Genomic DNA, 19,815 nt, shown 5'->3' on the forward strand with positions numbered 1-19,815 from the left:
ATATATGCAATGCAGAGCACGTTCAGATGTTGTCCAGTATGAGATCCGGTGGTGTCAGAGCTCTGAGGATCATATCAGGGTGGGTTTGATGGCTCTGTCACTTCCCCCGCTTTTCTTTTCTTTTTTTAACAATATGGCTGGAACCCCTGTATCTGGCGCGTTACGTAAGAGCCCAGGAACAGCCTTCATCATTAATTCAGCCGCGCTCTCTGCTTGGTGAGGAGGAAGCGGCGGGAGGCTGCGGACATGGAGCAAGACGGGTTTCTGCTTCCCATTTTTGCCGCAGTTGCCGCGGCTGCAAGATAAAAAGAACTGATAAAAGGAACAGTACTGAGGTTGACCTGGTTCATCTCGTAACTCGTCACAACCTGAACACCATTACTGCCAGCACTCTGCACTTTTAACTGGAGTATTACACCCTGCACTTTAATCTCTCACACTGTGCTGCTGTTATTTATTTACTGTCATTATTATCATAGTATATAATATACCATGTACACTCTATACTAAATACATCCAGACTCAGATATAATGTCATATCTCTACTACTGCCGTTATTATCATAGTATATAATATACCATGTACACTCTATACTAAATACATCCAGACTCAGATATAATGTCATATCTCTACTACTGCCGTTATTATCATAGTATATAATATACCAGTTACACTCTATACTAAATACATCCACACTCAGATATACTGTCATATCTCTACTACTGCCGTTATTATCATAGTATATTATATAATATGAACACTCTACACTAAATACATCCACACTCAGATATAATGTCATATCTCTACTACTGCCGTTATTATCATAGTATATAATATACCATGTACACTCTATACTAAATACATCCAAACTCAGATATAATGTCATATCTCTACTACTGCCGTTATTATCATAGTATATAATATACCATGTACACTCTATACTAAATACATCCACACTCAGATATAATGTCATATCTCTACCACTGCCGTTATTATCATAGTATATAATATACCAGTTACACTCTATACTAAATACATCCACACTCAGATATAATGTCATATCTCTACTACTGCCGTTATTATCATAGTATATAATATACCAGTTACACTCTATACTAAATACATCCACACTCAGATATAATGTCATATCTCTACTACTGCCGTTATTATCATAGTATATAATATACCATGTACACTCTATACTAAATACATCCAGACTCAGATATAATGTCATATCTCTACTACTGCCGTTATTATCATAGTATATAATATACCATGTACACTCTATACTAAATACATCCACACTCAGATATAATGTCATATCTCTACTACTGCCGTTATTATCATAGTATATAATATACCATGTACACTCTATACTAAATACATCCAGACTCAGATATAATGTCATATCTCTACTACTGCCGTTATTATCATAGTATATAATATACCAGTTACACTCTATACTAAATACATCCACACTCAGATATACTGTCATATCTCTACTACTGCCGTTATTATCATAGTATATAATATACCATGTACACTCTATACTAAATACATCCACACTCAGATATAATGTCATATCTCTACTACTGCCGTTATTATCAAAGTATATTATATAATATGAACACTCTACACTAAATACATCCACACTCAGATATAATGTCATATCTCTACTACTGCCGTTATTATCATAGTATATAATATACCATGTACACTCTATACTAAATACATCCACACTCAGATATAATGTCATTGCTGCCAATTGTCTTGTCTCTCTGTGTACTTGTATATGGTGAGAGGACAATAAAGCAGACTTGCAGTGTGTGGGTCACATGGAAGCAAATGTTGAAAGTGAATGTGATGTGATTGTCATTGTGAAACACTGCAGCACAGCACACGTTCATGTTCAAGCTGAGACAAAGAAATAATATAACAAACAATAACCATGCAGTATGATTGTGAGTGAAAATCACATTTATTGCACACAGCTGCTGGTAACACTGTTACACACACCGCTACAGCAAAGCACCTCGTGAGCCGACGGAGCACCTGGACAGATTCTTTAAAATCTCAGCATTCCACGATGCAGCATTATGCAAATTTGTACAACTATGTGACTGCTGGGATTTAACAACATAAACAGAACGGAATCAGCAAACGTCCTGAAAATAGAGTGGATATGTAATCATAAGGCATACATTGATTTCTTTTTTTAATATTTTGTAATCTAGGTCACTGTCTTACATAATATGCCTACTTATAAATGGTTTTGTAATACGCTGGCACCTGCTTTTTACAATAAAAACACACCTCATGTACTGTATATATTGCTGTATCTTTGAATAGGTAACACATATGTACAGATATGTACAGAGAGTGCAGGGATGCTGCAGGAGACCGAGATCCGGCTATTTTTTTCCCCAGTTTTCCCATTTTGGGACGAGGGTGTGGCTGAACACATTTTTTTCCTGATTAGGTTTGACGTGTTTCGGTGGCGAGCTGATCAATTTCTTTCAAGTTTCAGGGAGTCGAGCCAATGATTATGATTTCTGCACACGACATTCATTTTATGGATTTATATCCTCTTGAGTTAAAACAAACAGGAACAAGAAGGGACTGCTTGTTAGGGATCTGTATATTTTCAAGCATTCTGACTAGTGAATTAGTAAGTGTGAAAGATTAAATCAAGACATTTATATAATAGTAAAATGATATGAATTCATATTATAAATGTCACATTAGAAACACATTCATAGCAGATTGGACTTTGGTGTAAAGCAGGCTTAATGCCTGGAAAATTTTCAACATTCGCATCAGAATAACCATAATTTTATAGTGCTTCATTGAATATTTCCAGAGAGATTGGGATCAGTGCTACAATTAATTGCTACTTTAGGAATTTTAGCCATGTCTAAACTGCATTAGTTATGATATTAGAGCGGACTGATGCTTGAAGGGCCATAATTTGAGCTAAAATGCCCAAATCTTGTCATTTTCCATGGACTGGAGAAACTTGCCATTGTGATTGCATGAACTCTGTTGTGCATCGATCTTGGTTCTGCGACGTGGTGGCAGACTGAAGCAGTAAACATTTTTTCGGTGTCACTGGGCTCCCTGTCCTGGGTGTTTTGCATTATCGGCATACGCCCAGGAGAACACTTATCTTCATGGGAGCTCCAGATGTGTCTGATCTGTGTCTGCAAAGTGAAACCGAGGCAGGTCTAGTGCCCCTGCTGGCTGGTTTTAATGAGGCGTTCAGCTCTGGCTCTATGATGTTATGCACCAATAAAATAGTCAGTTGTCCACTTTTCTACATCTGCATTGTCTAATTTCTGCATTTTTTAGAAGGCAGGGCTAGTCTTGGGAATTAAGTCGTGACCAGCTGCATTATGGGAAGGGCTCCAAAACCAGCACACTTGACATCAACTCTCATTGTTCCTCTGCAGACTCAGGATCCAATTTCTTTTGTACAGACTTGACTTTTCTGACTAAGTTGAGATCATCACAGTAAAATTAATTATAGAGTGGCCATGATTTGTAGACATTTAACATGAAATATCGGTACAGTTGGGAGTTTAATTCCCTGATGCTCTGTCTAGAAGAATGAAGAACTCAAGTCTCCTACTACTAGTGTCACATGTCCATGAACTCCCTGAAGAATGTGGGTTGTCTTCATTAAGTGACAGCATTCAAGCGAACAGGGGGTGCCACATGGCGATCTGCTTGCGCGGGTTGTCTAGCATCTGCTGCCAGTGCTGGAGGCCGGTGCCCGAGGCCTGCAGGCCCAGCTGGCAGCGGCCAAGGGACTCCAGCTCGCCGGGTCTGAGCAGGTTCAGCACCTCCAGGTCCAGGCTGGACTTGGCCAGGAGCTCGCGGGGCACCTCCAGCATCATCATCTCGTTCCACACCGGGTTGATTTTGTGCTTGACGCGCCGCGTCTGCTTCTTCTTCAGCTTGGTGGACTGGTGCCTGAGGGCCAACTTCACCGACAGGTCTGGGGATGGATTATTTATAATCCCATAATTATGAAAAATAAAAGAAACATTGCTATTCTTTAGAGGAATATGTCTATATGAGATGTTGCACAGATGTATTAAAGACTGAAAATTTTCTTTTATGATTAAGACCCATCTGAGCTGCACTTTATGCACCTTTCGCACCAACATGAATTGTGATGATTTATCTTGCTCACTGGGAACTAGACGATAAAAAAATTCTCTCTGACCTGCGTGTATTTTTGTGCATCATTGTGCAGCATGTGCTGCACACCCACCTATGGTGTTCTTCAGCTTGTCTGACGGAAGCCCTCTGGCCTTCATGACCACGACGCCCAGCCGGTTCGCCGCCGGCAGGTAGCTGATGGACAACAGCAGCTCGCCAGCAGAGGCGGCCGCGTCCCGCTGCGTGGAGGAGAGGCGTCGTGTTAGTGCGGCAGCAGCCAGTGTTGGAGTTAACGGTCGAACCCAGACCAACCACGTGGAATGAACTCGCTTCCACATGTTAAATGTCACACCACATTTAACCGCGGAACACCGCAGCACCTCTCACTCATTCAAACCTGCGGTAAACGATGACACTTTTTCATGTGAACAGTAATAATACAGGGTGGGCCATTTATATGGATACACCTTAATAAAATGGGAATGGTTGGTGACATTGAACACATTTTATAAGTGGTCAGAAACTTGTAAATAACTCATGAAAGAATAAAGTTACTTTAAAACCAAGCACACCATTGTTTTTTGTGAAATTACCAATAAATTTGATGTATCACATGACCCTCTTCCTATTGAAAACACAAAAAGTTGGATCCAAGAAGGCCGACTTGAAAATGGCCACTATGGTCACCACCCATCTTGAAAAGTTTGCCCCCTCACATATACTAATGTGCCACAATCAGGACGTTAATATCACCAACCATTCCCATTTTATTAAGGTGTATCCTTAATAAAGAATATTTGTGAATATTTGTACAATATTTGTGAATGTGGTTATTATGACGCTAACCTGAAAATGATATATGTGCACGTGCACGTTTTCTGTAAAACGGGGACATTTCTGTCCGATCTGGCGTCGTGTCCACATGCCGTTTCAAGTGACCCAGAACGGTTATTTTGTAAACCGGGTTCCAGGGTGAATTTCTTTTTTTTGGAAAACGGTGATGTGTTTGCCCAACCTCCAACCTGACCTTTAACCCCGAACGCGTCCTAAATACAACAATGGCGGATAACACGTTGGTGGTTGTGCTGCAGCAGCTACAAGACGTCCTCTCTACGCTCTCTCTATTTTGAATGAAAAGACGCGGCATGTTTAGCTCACCGCGGGGGACAACTAGACACCGAACAAGGAGAGCGGCGAGAGTTACAGCGCCACATACAGGTTAAAACAGCGCTCTGGAAGTTCTCTATGTCTCCATGTGGTTGACAACGCTCTCATGTGGACACTGATTTTGAAGGAAAAGCGTTTTCATGTGGACGGGGTTTCAAAATGTATCACATTTTGCTGCTAGTAGAAAGTCAAATAAGAGCCACACATACAGGCACATAATTTTTTTTTTTTTATTATTCTTTTTTTTTTTTTTTTCTCATTTTAGCCCGTAAATGTGAACTGATGTCTGCACAGCACACTGAACACGATTAAACTGCATCTGTGGAGCGATCGTGACAGGTGGGGGAGGTTCTGGTACGAGGACACAGCGGCGCAGAAAGGTCAGTAGGACGACAAATGGGGACGAGATTGAAATCGTTTCCAGCCACCTGTTCTGAGTCCCGCAGGCACAGACCCCGTCATCAGATGAGCGGCTCGGAGAAACAAGGAGCCAGCCCAACGCAGTGGACTTGAGGCTGAACTTGTTGGATATGCTTATTAAACTGTCCTACAGAATTACGAGCTCTTCTTTAAAAGCATATTTTCACATGCAGTGTCAAAGATGTCACAGCTGCTCTCTAGACAAGTTTCACATTCACTTGTTCACCAGTTAGAACACTTGGAATCAGGATTAAAATAATGTGCATGTTGGTGTTGGTAGCGGGCGTGGTCGTGTCTGTTTTCAAGGGGTATTAGGACTGTAGAGATGGAGGAGGAAGGGTGGAGATGGAAGCTGCGCTACACATGGGCGTGTCATGTATTGACCGGAGGGGAGTTAAATTGTCCAGAACGAGAAAGCAGGGGGTGTGAGAGCTGTCAGTCATGCATACAGGCTCCTCCCCATTTCAAACATCTTCGGAATGTCCAAAATAATTGCACATCAACAGAAAAGCGCTGGGTAGGGAGTTAGTTCCTCCTCTACAACATGCAGATAACAGCACATAATTTTTTTAATTTAAAGCATTTATCAGACGTCCTCATCCAGAGTTACAGGGACAGTCCCCCTGGAGACACTCAGGGTTAAGTGTCTTGCTCAGGGACATGATGGTAGTAGGTGGGATTTGAACCTGGGTTAATAGGCGAGTGTGTTACCCACTAGGCTACCAACAACCTTCAATGTTTTATGGTTTTACTGATTGGTTTCTTCAGACATTTACAAACGGAAACGGCAGCAGGAGTAAAATCTGCCTTCTTTATTTTAGAACGGGACCATTGGGGGGAAATAAATATCCCGATTCATTTCAGCCCAGCAGCAGCTGCATTATTCTTATGCTCAAGTGGACTTGGCGGTGATGTTGTGCGTCTCTTCGCTCTGTTCCCTGTGATGCATTGTGTTCCCCCGCCCATGGCTTCCCTCCCAGGCCGCTTACAGCCACATTCATAAATCCTTTGTAAGGTGGCGATGAAGCCTGAATTATGCGCGTCCGCTGCTGAATAAGAATGTGCGTGCGCAGTGCGCGTGTGGCACGAACGTGTGTGAGAAGCATCTGACAGCACAAGTGAATGAATGTGTGTGTGTGTACGAGTACATGAAGACTGGATGAATGGATATAAGAGAGTTTGTTATGCTACCCCATGTATAAATATATTTTTCATGAACTTTAATTATTTTTTATAAACAAAATATAAAAGGGGGCGTAGCCTGTATGTATGATTGACAGCTTTCACGCATCTTACTAAAAACTCCCATCAGCGCTTAATTTTCAGCGAATGTGACCACGCCCACTACCAACACCAACATGCAGGTTATCAGCACTTTAATTCCAGTGAACGTGACCACGCCCACTACCAACACTAACATGCAGGTTATCAGGCGCTTTAATTCCAGTCAACGTGACCACGGCCACTACAAACACCATCATGCAGGTTATCAGGCACTTTAATTCCAGTGAACGTGACCACGCCCACTACCAACACCAACATGCAGGTTATCAGGCACTTTAATTCCAGTGAACGTGACCACGCCCACTACCGACACCAACATGCAGGTTATCAGGCACTTTAATTCCAGTGAACGTGACCACGCCCACTACCAACACCAACATGCAGGTTATCAGCAATTTAATTCAAGCAGGAACATATCCTATATGTTCTATCGTGCATGATAGAAATACATTTTGACTGTGTGTGTGGGTATTATTGCTAGCCCCCCCTCTTTTCTTCCATTTGCTCCCTGTGTCTGTGTTTGTTAACACACTGATTAATAATTCATGGATGCTGTGTTGCCACCATCAACGTCATCTTCTCCCTCCGGCACGCTGAGCTACAACCGCCCCTCCCCCATCCACCTCCTCTCCCCATTCAATATTTCATCTGACACCGAATCTACGTCTCATATCTGCCTCCGCGTGTTCCCCCACAGTCCCAGAGATACTTGTGATTCCTGGCAGGCCGGCGTCTTCGGCTGTGGAGGCTCTGATGACGCAGATTGCTGTGTCCTGCCTCCGAGGCTCTCGCTTGCTCAGACAGGATGGAAGAAGACAGGGCAGGAGGGGGAGGCTGTGAATGTCTTACGCACAGCACCACCGTCCGTCCATGAAGAACCACTGATGGGGTCAAGGGTCAGGGGCTCAGCGTGTGCGCAGCATCTTAATTCAGGACTGTTTGCAATTTAATGTTTCTACCACGTTTGTTTCCTGGCCACCCGGAAAGCTCTGATCAATGAAGTTCCCAACTGTTCGTGACTCACGATGGCTCCCAGGATTTCACAGGTGACAGAGCCACTCATAATGGGAAACAAGCGTCTGGACGCTCTCAGCAGGACGCGTTCGCTAAAATAGACCCCAGCTGAACACATCATTGCTCACGTCAGACCCTCATTCAATGGCGGCCTTGAGTTCTGCACGTTCTGCGCAGGGATGCATTCGTCTGAAAGGTCACGGCTCCACCTCTGTGATGGTGAAAGCGTGTTATATTAGCTGCATAACACAAATTTGTACAGTTTTACATTACTGTCATGCTTAAAAATGCATGAGCAGAGAGCATAATGTGATGACGTGGAGTAGAGTGCAAGAGTGCAAAAAACATGTAATTGTGAAATCTGAGAGGCACTGAAGAGTTGACTACTGCAGTCATAAAATATATTTCAGTTTTTGGTATCAATAAAAAATGTAGAAATGTAGTAGTATTTCTATTAGTAAAATAATTATGTAAGAATTTGAAGCCACATTTTCACGCATCCATGGCATGCTTCACCGTGTCATTGTAGGAACCTCTGATCATCTGAGAACAAAGAGCTGTCAAGGTCCGAGTGGGACCTTGGTGTGGGTCTCACATTTTCAGCATCACTCTCACGCAAGACATCTGATTCGATTAAAAACGTGTCCATTCACTCACGTGTTTGCTTTAATTCCAGTGAACGTGACCACGCCCACTACCAACACCGACATGCAGGTTATCAGGCGCTTTAATTCCAGCGAACGTGACCACGCCCACTACCAACACCAACATGCAGGTTATCAGGTGCTTTAATTCCAGCGAACGTGACCACGCCCACTACCAACACCAACATGCAGGTTATCAGGCGCTTTAATTCCAGCGAACGTGACCACGCCCACTACCAACACCAACATGCAGGTTATCAGGTGCTTTAATTCCAGCGAACGTGACCACGCCCACTACCAACACCGACATGCAGGTTATCAGGCGCTTTAATTCCAGCGAACGTGACCACGCCCACTACCAACACCAACATGCAGGTTATCAGGTGCTTTAATTCCAGCGAACGTGACCACGCCCACTACCAACACCAACATGCAGGTTATCAGGCACTTTAATTCCAGGGAACGTGACCACGCCCACTACCAACACCAACATGCAGGTTATCAGGTGCTTTAATTCCAGTCAACGTGACCACGGCCACTACCAACACCAACATGCAGGTTATCAGGTGCTTTAATTCCAGCGAACGTGACCACGCCCACTACCAACACCGACATGCAGGTTATCAGGCGCTTTAATTCCAGCGAACGTGACCACGCCCACTACCAACACCAACATGCAGGTTATCAGGTGCTTTAATTCCAGCGAACGTGACCACGCCCACTACCAACACCAACATGCATTGACAACATTGTTCAGCATTTCAAAACTTAAAATTTGTAGCACGTGTCCTAACAAACATAGCTGAGGGAAACTGGTCCTTGTATCAGACAACACTGCTGACTTTGGTTTTTGGGAAAGAGCTTGAACAGCTTCCCTTACTGTCCATAATGTAGAAAAAGTGATGCGCTGTGAATACTTTCTGGATGCACTGTATGTGCTTTTCCATACATTACATTGCTCAAACTGAACATGAGTTTTACAGTCTAATGCTATAGTATTCTGTGGGGCAGGACGCTTTATTTATGGGTGGTAGTAGCCTAGTGGGTAACACTCACATATGAACCAGAAGACCCAGGTTCAAATCCCACTTACTACCATTATGTCCCTGAGTAGGACACTTAACCCTGAGTGTCTCCAGGGGGGGGACTGTCCCTGTAACTACTGATTGTAAGTCGCTTTGGATAAGGGCGTCTGATAAATGCTGTAAATGTAAATATAAGCAGTAAGTTTGTTACTTTGATGAACATTTTCACAGTTTTGGACACTTTGATTTTGACGTTAGTGAACAGAACTCACACAGTACAAGTTGTATATAGCTTTAAACTACTTCATCTGCATTACCTGTTTGGGTGGCTGTAGGTCCACCCAGCAGTCGGCGTCAGACATCATGCCCACGTCGGCCAGCTTGAACCTCATGGTGCCAAGGTTGGTGTTGCGGGAGAAGCGGTCACAGCTCTGGAGGGACAGGGACACCTCTCCTTCCACCTTGTACCCGTTTGCCAGGGGGAACACCAGATCCTCCCCCCACTGCATGTGGGCCGTGAGGCGGCGCACCGTGGTCTGGGCCTGCCTCTGGTCCCTGGCCGTGCTCAGAAGGCCCACCACGTAACCCTCACAGCCTGCGTCTGTGGCGATGTGCTCCGCTGGTAGGCAGAGGTGGAACGTAACCAATTACATTTACTCACATTACTGTACTTGATTCGTTTTTTGCAAAGTAATTCGAACGGTTTTAAGTTTTTTAAATACTCAAGTACTTTTACTGCGGTACCCCTGCGTCTTCACGTTATTCTACTAATGTTTCTCCGAGCATCGCTTCAAGCACAGAGTAAGTCATCTTATATGTTATAACAAATTCACAATCTGTTTGACACAAATGACGTTTTTTTTCCCATCTGGCCACTCTACCATACAGGCTTGATTGGTGGATTGCCGCAGAGATGGCTGTGCTTCTAGAAGGTTCTCTTCTGACCATGGGGTTCTTGGTCACCTCTCTGTCTAAGTTCCTTCTCCCCAGATCCCTCGGTTTAGGTGGCCGGCCAGCTCTAGGAAGAGTCCTGGTGGTTTTGAACCTCTTCCAGTTAAGGATGATGGAGGCCACTTTGTTCATTGGGACATCCAAGGCAGCAGAAATTGTTTCTGTGCCTCGAGATAATCCTGTCTCGGAGGTCTACAGACTTCATGCTTGGTGTGTGCTCTGACGTGAACCGTCAACTGTAGGACCTTATAAAGACAGGCGTGTGTCTTTCCAAATCCTGTCCAGTCAACTGGTATTTCCACAGACACAGAAACATCTCAAGGATGATCGGGGGAAACAGGAGGCACCTGAGCTCACTTTTGAGTTTCAGGGCAAAGAGCAGGTCAGTTTTTTCTTATTTTTAATAAATTTGCCAAAACCTCAAGTAAACTTTTCTCACGTTGCCATTATGGGGTGTTGAGTGTAGAAGTATGAGGGGAAAATGTATTTATTTCTGTGAATACTTTCTTGTGCTTTTTCCCCTGTGTATTCCATACATTGCATTGCTCCAGAGTTTTATAGTCTAATGCTGCAGTATTCTGTGGGGCAGGGCACTTTATTTAATTTCTTATATCAGAAGTCAGTTTGTTAATAAGGAATCAATGAACATTTTCACAGTTTTGGATACTCTGATTTTGGCTTTATTTTCTCTTTTTTATTGTAATGTTTGTGTTGGACCATACTACTCAGAATATGGTACTTTTGTGGCCAACTGTATGTTTTATGGGGGGCTCTGAACGTAGTTTGTACATTTATACCACCTAAAAGTTGAATACTCAAAGTAAATTCTAAATCAAGTTTTTTTTTTCTTACTTTTACTCATGTAGATTTTTAGATGGGTACTTTTACTTGAGTAGAATTTAAGCAAAGTAAAGATACATTTACTTAATTATATTTTCTCAGTAGTTTTCCCCCCTCTGCTGGAAGGGAAGATAATGACAGCCCCACAGTACGTAACCTCAGGAGCCCAAAACCTCCATCTAGAAAAAAACAGACTTCAGCTCCAAAGCCTTGTGAGGGGGGAGAAGACCAGGAACACCCACGAGAACGGCAGTTTTGGAGATTAGTATACCAGAAGGTTCACCACAGCCACCAACACCAAAACGGCTAAAGCTTCAGGGATCTACAAATGGACAAGTAGCATCATAATGGACATGCAATGTAGACCGTGACACTGCGATCCTTCAGTGTTTTCGGCTGTGTTGTTAGTATAAATACTAGTCCCTGTGCCTGCATTCGTCCTTTTGCCCCGTGAGGGTGTTGGAATCGTGCGATTGCGTCCTCCTTGTCCGGTGCTGCGGTGACAATTAGTGACGTTTTTAAAGATGTTGCAGCTGCACCGACTGCCTACCCTCAGTATATTTAAAGAGCCCATCTGTTTTCTAGAATATGAATTAAAAAGGCTGTGCAAATGACTGTTGTTGGGCTGAAGCAACTGTGAAGATTAGAACAGAAAGCTTTAATCATCATGTTTCCGCTCCAGTGTATTCTTGGTGATCCCCTTTTTCCCGGGGGAATATCCTTTTTGATTCTGAAGTTCATGAATATTCATGAACGTGATGCATCAGGTAGGAGTGACATGTGGGAGTCCTGGTCACCACGTCCAGCCGGAAGTGGGTCTTTTGGCTACAGCGGTGACCAGCTCACCTTCAATCACGGTGACGTGCAGCTCTTTGTTCTGAGAGCTGTAGGTCAGGGAGAAATGCAGCTTGGGGTGGATGATGGAGCTGCTGGTCGTCATTCCGCCGGTCAGCTCTGTGGTACACGGGGTCTCATCGGCAGAATCTGCTGGTGCGGAATTGGAAGAAAAGACTGAATAATTGTGAGTTATTCCCCAGTCAGGTGTTATTTTTTATTCAAACGGATGCCATAATGTATCCATAAGAATAAAAATTAACTTCTAAATTCTATTTCTGTCAGTGATACATGTGCAATTGATCACTGTTTACACCCAGTCATTATGTAATTGTGCAGTAATTACACAAGAAAAGGAGCAATTATGAATCCATAAGGGAAGCTGATGCGACTGTATTTTTAGCTACATATAAGTAGTCATGCAGGTTGTCATGTTTGGAGGCTTATAGACTGAGTCACGTAAGTAGCATGTTAGTATGTATGATCAACTTTATGTCTAAATGTCAATTTGATTGATTTATGCTGTCAATGTGGACCCTTCTCCCCTTTCTGGTCACCTGCCACCCCATCCCATCTGACAGGGTTTATGACAATCACTTCACTTCAACATCAGAAGATCTCGATAACGTATGGTGGCCATGATAAGCACTGAAAAGGATTCTGTTTTATGGCAAGTTGACTCTAAAGTGAATGATCCAGACCCAGCGAAAAGGTAATAAATAAGCACTCTTTAATAAATAAATTATTTCCTAGAGAAATGTTTCCCTTTCTCTGCCTAAAAACAGGCCAAAAAACATTAGTCACATTGGTCTCTATCAGAGGGCTCAAAAATTATCTATAAATGGCATTTATTTCTTAAACTTAGTGGATCATAAGCAAAACCTTTAGGTCCCATGCAAGGAGTAAGAAATGAGGTGTGGTGTTTGGATAAAAGCGTGTGGAAATGAATAAACCCCCGGCAATAATCAATTCTCTGCATTTACATGGCTCACCACCTGCCACAGAAGAACGGGAGTTTTATATATGTTGTATGTGTGGTCACCATCACCTGACGACAGCTGAGAAGGGTCTTAAACCGTTTTCTCCACATTGACAGCGGGGTCGTAAATCACACTGACATTTTGACATAAAGTTTATCATACACACTATTCACATACTCAGTGGTAATTACATTTCCCAATAAGCATCCTGTGTCGATCAAAGTCATTAGAGGACCAGGGTTTCTGTCATTGATTGGGCTCTTATCTCCCAGTGCAGGGGCATCTGCTGTTGCAGTCCAGTAAACGGAAGTGGTTCGAGAGCCATAATCAGGGAGAGCGTTGTGTGTGCCGGAGAGGACGGCGCGGAGTATTTCGCGCGGTGCTCTGCTCTCCTCATGGGACCGGAGAGCCTCGGTAAATCTGGGTCCAGTAAAACCTTTCACTTTGCATGCAAAATTCTGCTGCTAGCCGTGTATTTCCACCAGCTGCCTGTGCAGCATTCAGCATCAGCATCACCAACAAAGCATTTCATGGTTGTACCCCTCGTCATCTTACTGAACCGCTTCACCCATGATCATTATTACGTAAGAATGCATGTTTCGGACTCTTTATTTTTACCTTGCCTGGGGACGGGAAAGACATCCTCGGATCCCTCGGTTGCCTGGTTACTGCAGTCGGGCTGCTGGACAGGGGAGGGCTTGCCTGCTTTCTCGGGGTCGGGGTAGTTGATGACCTCTGGAGACGTCACGGACAGCTTGGGCCGGTAGATTCTGGGGAACTTCAGCAGTGGCTTTGGCTGGATGGGCTCTGTGGATTTCTCCACACAGAACTAAAGGAGAATGGGCACACAAATCAAATAGTGACCAAGCATACGAAATAATAATGTATACATCGATAATATCCTGGACAGTTTTCTGATTACCATGGTGGACATAACAAATGTCAGGCAACGACTGTTGTATATTCCATAGACCAAGGGCAATGGATCAGGAACATAACATTACACTTCCAGCCTGATGCACCTGGTTTTTGCGCATCTCAACTCATTCCTGCACATTTTGCACATGTTTGTCTTGCCTTTGTGTGTCCTGTTTTGATATGTCCAACTGTCATGATCCGGTCCGGCAGGGGTTACTCCGGACCGGAGTTTCATGTTAGTCTTGTGCAATGTTCTCTGATCCTGTTCACCTGCGTATAATCATGAGTGTATAAAGCTGCCCTGTTATGTCTGTTTGCCGTCTGGTCATTGTCTGGTGAAGTTTCCCCTGTCGTGTGTCAGTTATGTATTAAACCCCCGTTTCGTGACGTCCTTCTTCTTACTTTCCTCCTATAGAGAAACCTGTACAAGTTTTAGTTTTAGTTTGTATAGTTTAGTTTAGTGTGTATTTATGTTTTTTTTTTTTCTTTTATGATTGCACTATGGGGGGGTCTGTGTGAAATATTATTTCAATACACAGTATATAACAATAAATCAATCTTGAATCTTAAATCTTGAATGTTGAATAAATGTAAACCAAACAGGATCCAAAACCAGCTTCATTTACAGTCACTACATAATAAATTAATGTTGTGTGAATGTAATTAACACTTGCCTACAGAGTGACTTCTGGGTTGAGAAACAATTCTAAATATCATTAAATATGTCAAATGAATGGCATGTTTTTTTTTTTTTTTTTTATCAGCCCTAAAAATGTAAGTTGCATAGTGATATTCTGATGTAGCTGTAAAGATACTAGAAGTTCCCTATGTACAGCAGGAACATTATGGCTGCATTCGTTTTTCTGTGCAGTTGCGTGCACCCTGACATCCCTGGAAGCAGACAGCTTCACAATTCAGCTTTGATGTATGTCGTGTATTAGGGCACGCAGTCTGGCGCGGCATGAAAGGGAATGAATTAAAGGTGCTCGGTCGTCCATCATTACCCCAAATGCCGTAATTGGGGCTGAAAGATCCCTCTTTTTTTCTCACGGTAAAGAAGAGGAGCTCTTTATGAATATTTCTTTTTTCCCAGCGAGGTCTGGGAGCACGAGCAAGCTGTCAGGGCTCCTGCACTGCAGCCCATGCTGTATTATCAGGAGATCAGACCGGCGGGATGCAGTCTTTTCTCACGATCGTTCTCTTCCACCATCCAGCAGATGGGAAGGGATGGAGGAGGGGGAGTGAGTAGGAGAGCGAGACCAGACCAGACAGTCTGGACCGACTTGCGCCTTCTCAGTCTTTTTGCAGCGACGCTCCTCCGCCTCATTAGCACACGTTTTCCGGAAACGTGAATCATGTCGTTTCGTTATGAATTCCCTCTGAAACTGAGTCTCTTCTCTCCCATGTTACAGTCAAGTGTTTTAAAAGTAACTAACATTTTACATTTGGAATATGCATGTTAGATATGTGAAAATCCTATTTAGTATCATTAGTATTTGTGCCCATGAGCGTGACGTAGGCTCTCATCGGGTGGGTGAACTGCATGTGAGTCATGCCCCCATCCTCAGCCACCATCTGTGTTCGGAACGAGGGCCCTTAAGTCAAGCTCTTATAAATAAGACCTGTCTGGCGTTCAAAGGTTCGGTTGCCGAATTCGGAATGATTGTGCAACAATGTGATTCATCTGCTTCAGTCTAAGCCATCATCCGGCCGGCAAGCCATATGGCGGCGACCTTCAGATTGGGCAGGAATGACCTTTTAAAGAAGAAATTTCAGTGAACTTCACACATTTTTCCTCGGCGTCTGGCAGAAACCACACACATTTCCCGACGCGCCCATACACACAAACCATCAGCGATGCCATCAGTCCATCTGTCATTAATGAACAGGCATCATTTCTGTTATTTACCGTGACGCAAAAGGATGGTAGTGTCCTAGTGGGCAACACAGCCGCCTCTGAACCAGAAGACCACAAAGTCCCAGGTTCAAAGCAGGCTTACTACCATCATGTCCCTGAGCAAGACACTCCAGGGGGACTGTCCCTGTCACTACTGATTGTAAGACGCTCTGGTAAATGCTTCAAATGTAAATATAATGCGACAGTTTCAAATGTACATGGGCATGAATCAATATAGGTAAAGCCTCACAAGGCCAAATCTACGTTTGGGCCCATGGGGCCAAATAGTGAGGTTGCCACAGAAGAGGTGGGAAATCTCAACTCCTGTAAGACGCTTGTCACACACAGCTCCACTGAGGTGGAACTGGTAGTTTACAGGAGTGCCACCGGAAGCCCTGGAAGCCCTTCAGCCCACAGATGTCCTCAGAGAGGAAGAACGTTGTTTGGAAGAACGGGGCCATTAGTCCCTCTGGGTCCCAACCAGACACTTTTACTGCTTATCAGGCTTCTGGTTTGGCTGTGCTTTCAATGCCCCCCCCACTCAGGCTCCATTGTCACTTATCTCCGGAAACCATCGCCGGTGCTTTTGAAGGTTTTCTCATTACAAGAGCCGATGTAGATGAGAGGAGCTGAGGCAGAATACAGATCGCTGCCAAACAAAGAGTGTGGCATGCATGAAGGACATTACAACCCCAAATGGGTTAACGGCACATAAAGAACCCATCTGTAGAGGCTGTTAAAATAGGGTTATTAACAGAGGTTTCGAAGGCACCTCTCAATGAACATCTCATTTTATCTGAGATCAAGAAATGATTCACATGCTTGTTTCTCCCTGGCAAAGTGAAGGAGACGCCTCCGATCTGGGCCACATAACCACCCAGCGGATTCATGGGTAATGAGCCGCAGCCAATCATCTCGGCACGCCGGGTCAAGACTGACAGCGTGTAAAACCAGCATGACTGCACGCCGGGTCAATATTTCCTCAGCTTTCGTGTTCTCGTGACCCAGACGCCCGTCTAGATGAACGGCCGAGTCCCGGCTGGTCATTACAGGGGACAGGAAATTGAAGGGGACCCCCGGTGCTGCTTCATTAAAATAGGACTTCCCGATCTCGGTGATGGATATTCCAGTTCGCAGGGAACTGCTCGACCAACAACACACACAGACACACTTCATCTGATCCATATTTTAGACAGTTCTTCAAGTTAAAAGTGGTCTTTTCTAAAACGGTACATTGTGTTCCTGTAGAGGTCAGATTTGGGGCTTACCTGCTGCAGCGAGTGCAGGACGCTGGCTTTCTCGGGGTCACCGCTGTCCCCCTTCTCCAGTTTGCCCTTCTTGCAGGACCTGTACAGGAAGGAGAGCCCGCAGAGGGTCAGGATGCCAGATGCCGTCCCCAGGGTGGCGCCCAGCACGGCGGCCATGGAGAAGATCATGCTTGGTGTGTCCTGGACCCGGCGCTCAGTTCCCAGTGGCTGGTGGCGCTTCAGCCGCCGCCTGTGCTCCACTCATCCGAGGAAGGCGGCGGGAGAACGTCCCAGTCTGCCAGCGCGTGAGCCGTGAAGGAGGAACGGCAGGAGTGTCTCCTCACATGAATCCAGTGGGGAGAGAGAGAGAGAGAGAGAGAGAGAGAGAGAGGGTTGGAGCGAGAGCGTTGCAGGAAGGGAGGGAGGGAGGGAGAGAGAGAGAGGGTGGAGAGGGGGAGCCGGGCCAGGACTGGCTACCTTTGCTTGAATGGAGGGGGGCCTTTATTGATGTCCTCCACCACCACCTCTCCATCCAAATGAGCCAGTCGTGTGTAATGGAGCCGTGACGTCAGAGGCGGCGCTCCAGCCTCCTCTCCAGGTCCCTGGAGTAAACTGGAGCTCATCCACAGAAAGTCATCCTCAGACGCAGAGATGAATGAGAAATTCCTCCATCTGCTGTAGCAATGCAGCATTTATTCCAGGAACCGGCAGCTGCAGGATGCATTCGCATTAAACGCAGCAAATGGAATTAGTGAGGAATTAGTGTCTGGTCCCTGTGTGTGGCTGACATGAATTAACCGTCCTTCTCACCGGAATATTCGCTGGCACATCCCGGCTGGCGGCGCATCCCCAGTCCCTGCCTGACAGTTGGTGGAGAGCTTTGTTGCTTGTAGGACCCCCGGCGTTTCTGATGCAACGGCAAGTCACTCGTCGCTCCGGTGACAAACAGCCGTGCGAGCAACATTTACATTTACATTTACATTTACAGCATTTATCAGACGCCCTTATCCAGAGCGACTTACAATCAGTATTTACAGGGACAGTCTCCCTGGAGCAATTTAGGGTTAAGTGTCTTGCTCAGGGACACAATGGTAGTAAGTGGGATTCGAACCCGGGTCTTCTGGTTCATAGGCGAGTGTGTTACCCACTAGGCTACTACCACCCACTAGGCTACTACCACATGAATGACAAAGTAAGCATCAAGATATGACCAGACCCAGGCGTTCCAACAACGCCATGTATCACCATGCATCTGCAATGTATTCCGAATTTACTCTGCGATGTGAAACATTTTTCCGTCTTGTTCACTGTACGCTCACATCGATCGATTTCCACACCTGAGGATGGGCGGGTCTGCTATGCAAGGAGCACAAGAGTGGCAACCAATTGCTAAAAGTCGTTCATTCCCGAGTGAATGTGTGATTAATTAATAGATTGACAGCCTTAATCTATATAGTCATGGATGGATGGATGGATGGAAGGATGGATGGATGGATAGATAGATAGAAAGAAACCTATATGGTATTCACATCAGCTAAATGAATCAGTCTGCCTCAGCAAGGCCACAAAGAGTATCAACTCATTCTATTTTGGATGCTTCCAACTTTAATACAGAAGGAAATCTGTTTCCATGGAAACACCCCCACACCCTGAAACCCGACTTAACCCACACGCACACACACACCCTTCCCTTTCGAATCCACCAAGATCTGAGGGGAAGTGAGATCTGAACTGTCTGTCTGCGATTTTTGTGCTTGCCCGGCAGACGTCTGGATGCTCTCAGCGGCCTTTGGTCGTAGGACCTTTACTCAGGTCTCCACCTGCTCCTGGAGATCCAGTGATCAGGCAAGACTCAAGTGAATGCAAAAGGCAAAATTTCTTAAACTTGTTTCAGGCCAGGTAGACTTTATGGAACAGATTCTTGATGAACAGACCTCATTGATATTATCTTCTAACACAATATTGCAGAACCTTTTCAACCTGCTCAACGGTGTGTCTGGTAAGTTCAGGTTTGCTGTGGTGTTTTGTAGCCATGGAGCATGTAATGTGGTTTCACGGCAGCATTTTGACGTGTGTGTTTATGACTCTGCATACAGCGACAATCGTGTAAAGAAAAAAAAGTTTGCAACTTTATGAAATAACAGTGGTGAGTGTCATTGCACTTTTTTTTACAATTTGATTGTAAAATTGTCCAAAATAATTAATTGACTGATGATTAAAATGGCCCCAAACTTTTTAGATTTGTGTTCTTCCGCACTGTCTGTTCATTCCAAAAAGGTGACGTCACATGCCTGCGGGGTCCATAATGTGACTTCATTTGCCATTTTATGCTGTGGTGAAGAATGGTTTGCTAAGGACAACAGAAACCTTAATTACAAGGTCACTGAACAGGACAAGGCTGAGTCAGTAATTTACTTATCCAGCGTTCCG

General features: G+C 44.5%; 1 protein-coding gene across 2 annotated transcripts; it reads right to left on the reverse strand.

Annotated features, from left to right (window-relative positions):
* Nucleotides 1-1,954: 1,954 nt before the first annotated feature.
* On the reverse strand, nt 1,955-17,929 carry syt13 (synaptotagmin XIII). Of its 2 annotated transcripts, none has more exons than XM_028957204.1 (6): nt 17,407-17,929; nt 13,942-14,152; nt 12,356-12,496; nt 10,036-10,337; nt 4,277-4,403; nt 1,955-3,997 (listed from the first exon to the last, which is right to left on the reverse strand). In XM_028957204.1, exons 1-6 carry the CDS (start codon nt 17,572-17,574, stop codon nt 3,693-3,695), a joined length of 1,254 nt encoding a protein of 417 aa, XP_028813037.1. In that variant the 5' UTR covers nt 17,575-17,929; the 3' UTR covers nt 1,955-3,692. The 2 variants fall into 2 exon arrangements, with proteins under 2 accessions (XP_028813037.1, XP_028813038.1); XM_028957205.1 differs by having other exon boundaries at nt 12,356-12,493; nt 17,407-17,926.
* Between the last annotated feature and the right edge of the window lie 1,886 nt (nt 17,930-19,815).

Source organism: Denticeps clupeoides, chromosome 16, assembly GCF_900700375.1.
Source record: "Denticeps clupeoides chromosome 16, fDenClu1.1, whole genome shotgun sequence".
Lineage (NCBI taxonomy): Eukaryota > Metazoa > Chordata > Actinopteri > Clupeiformes > Denticipitidae > Denticeps > Denticeps clupeoides.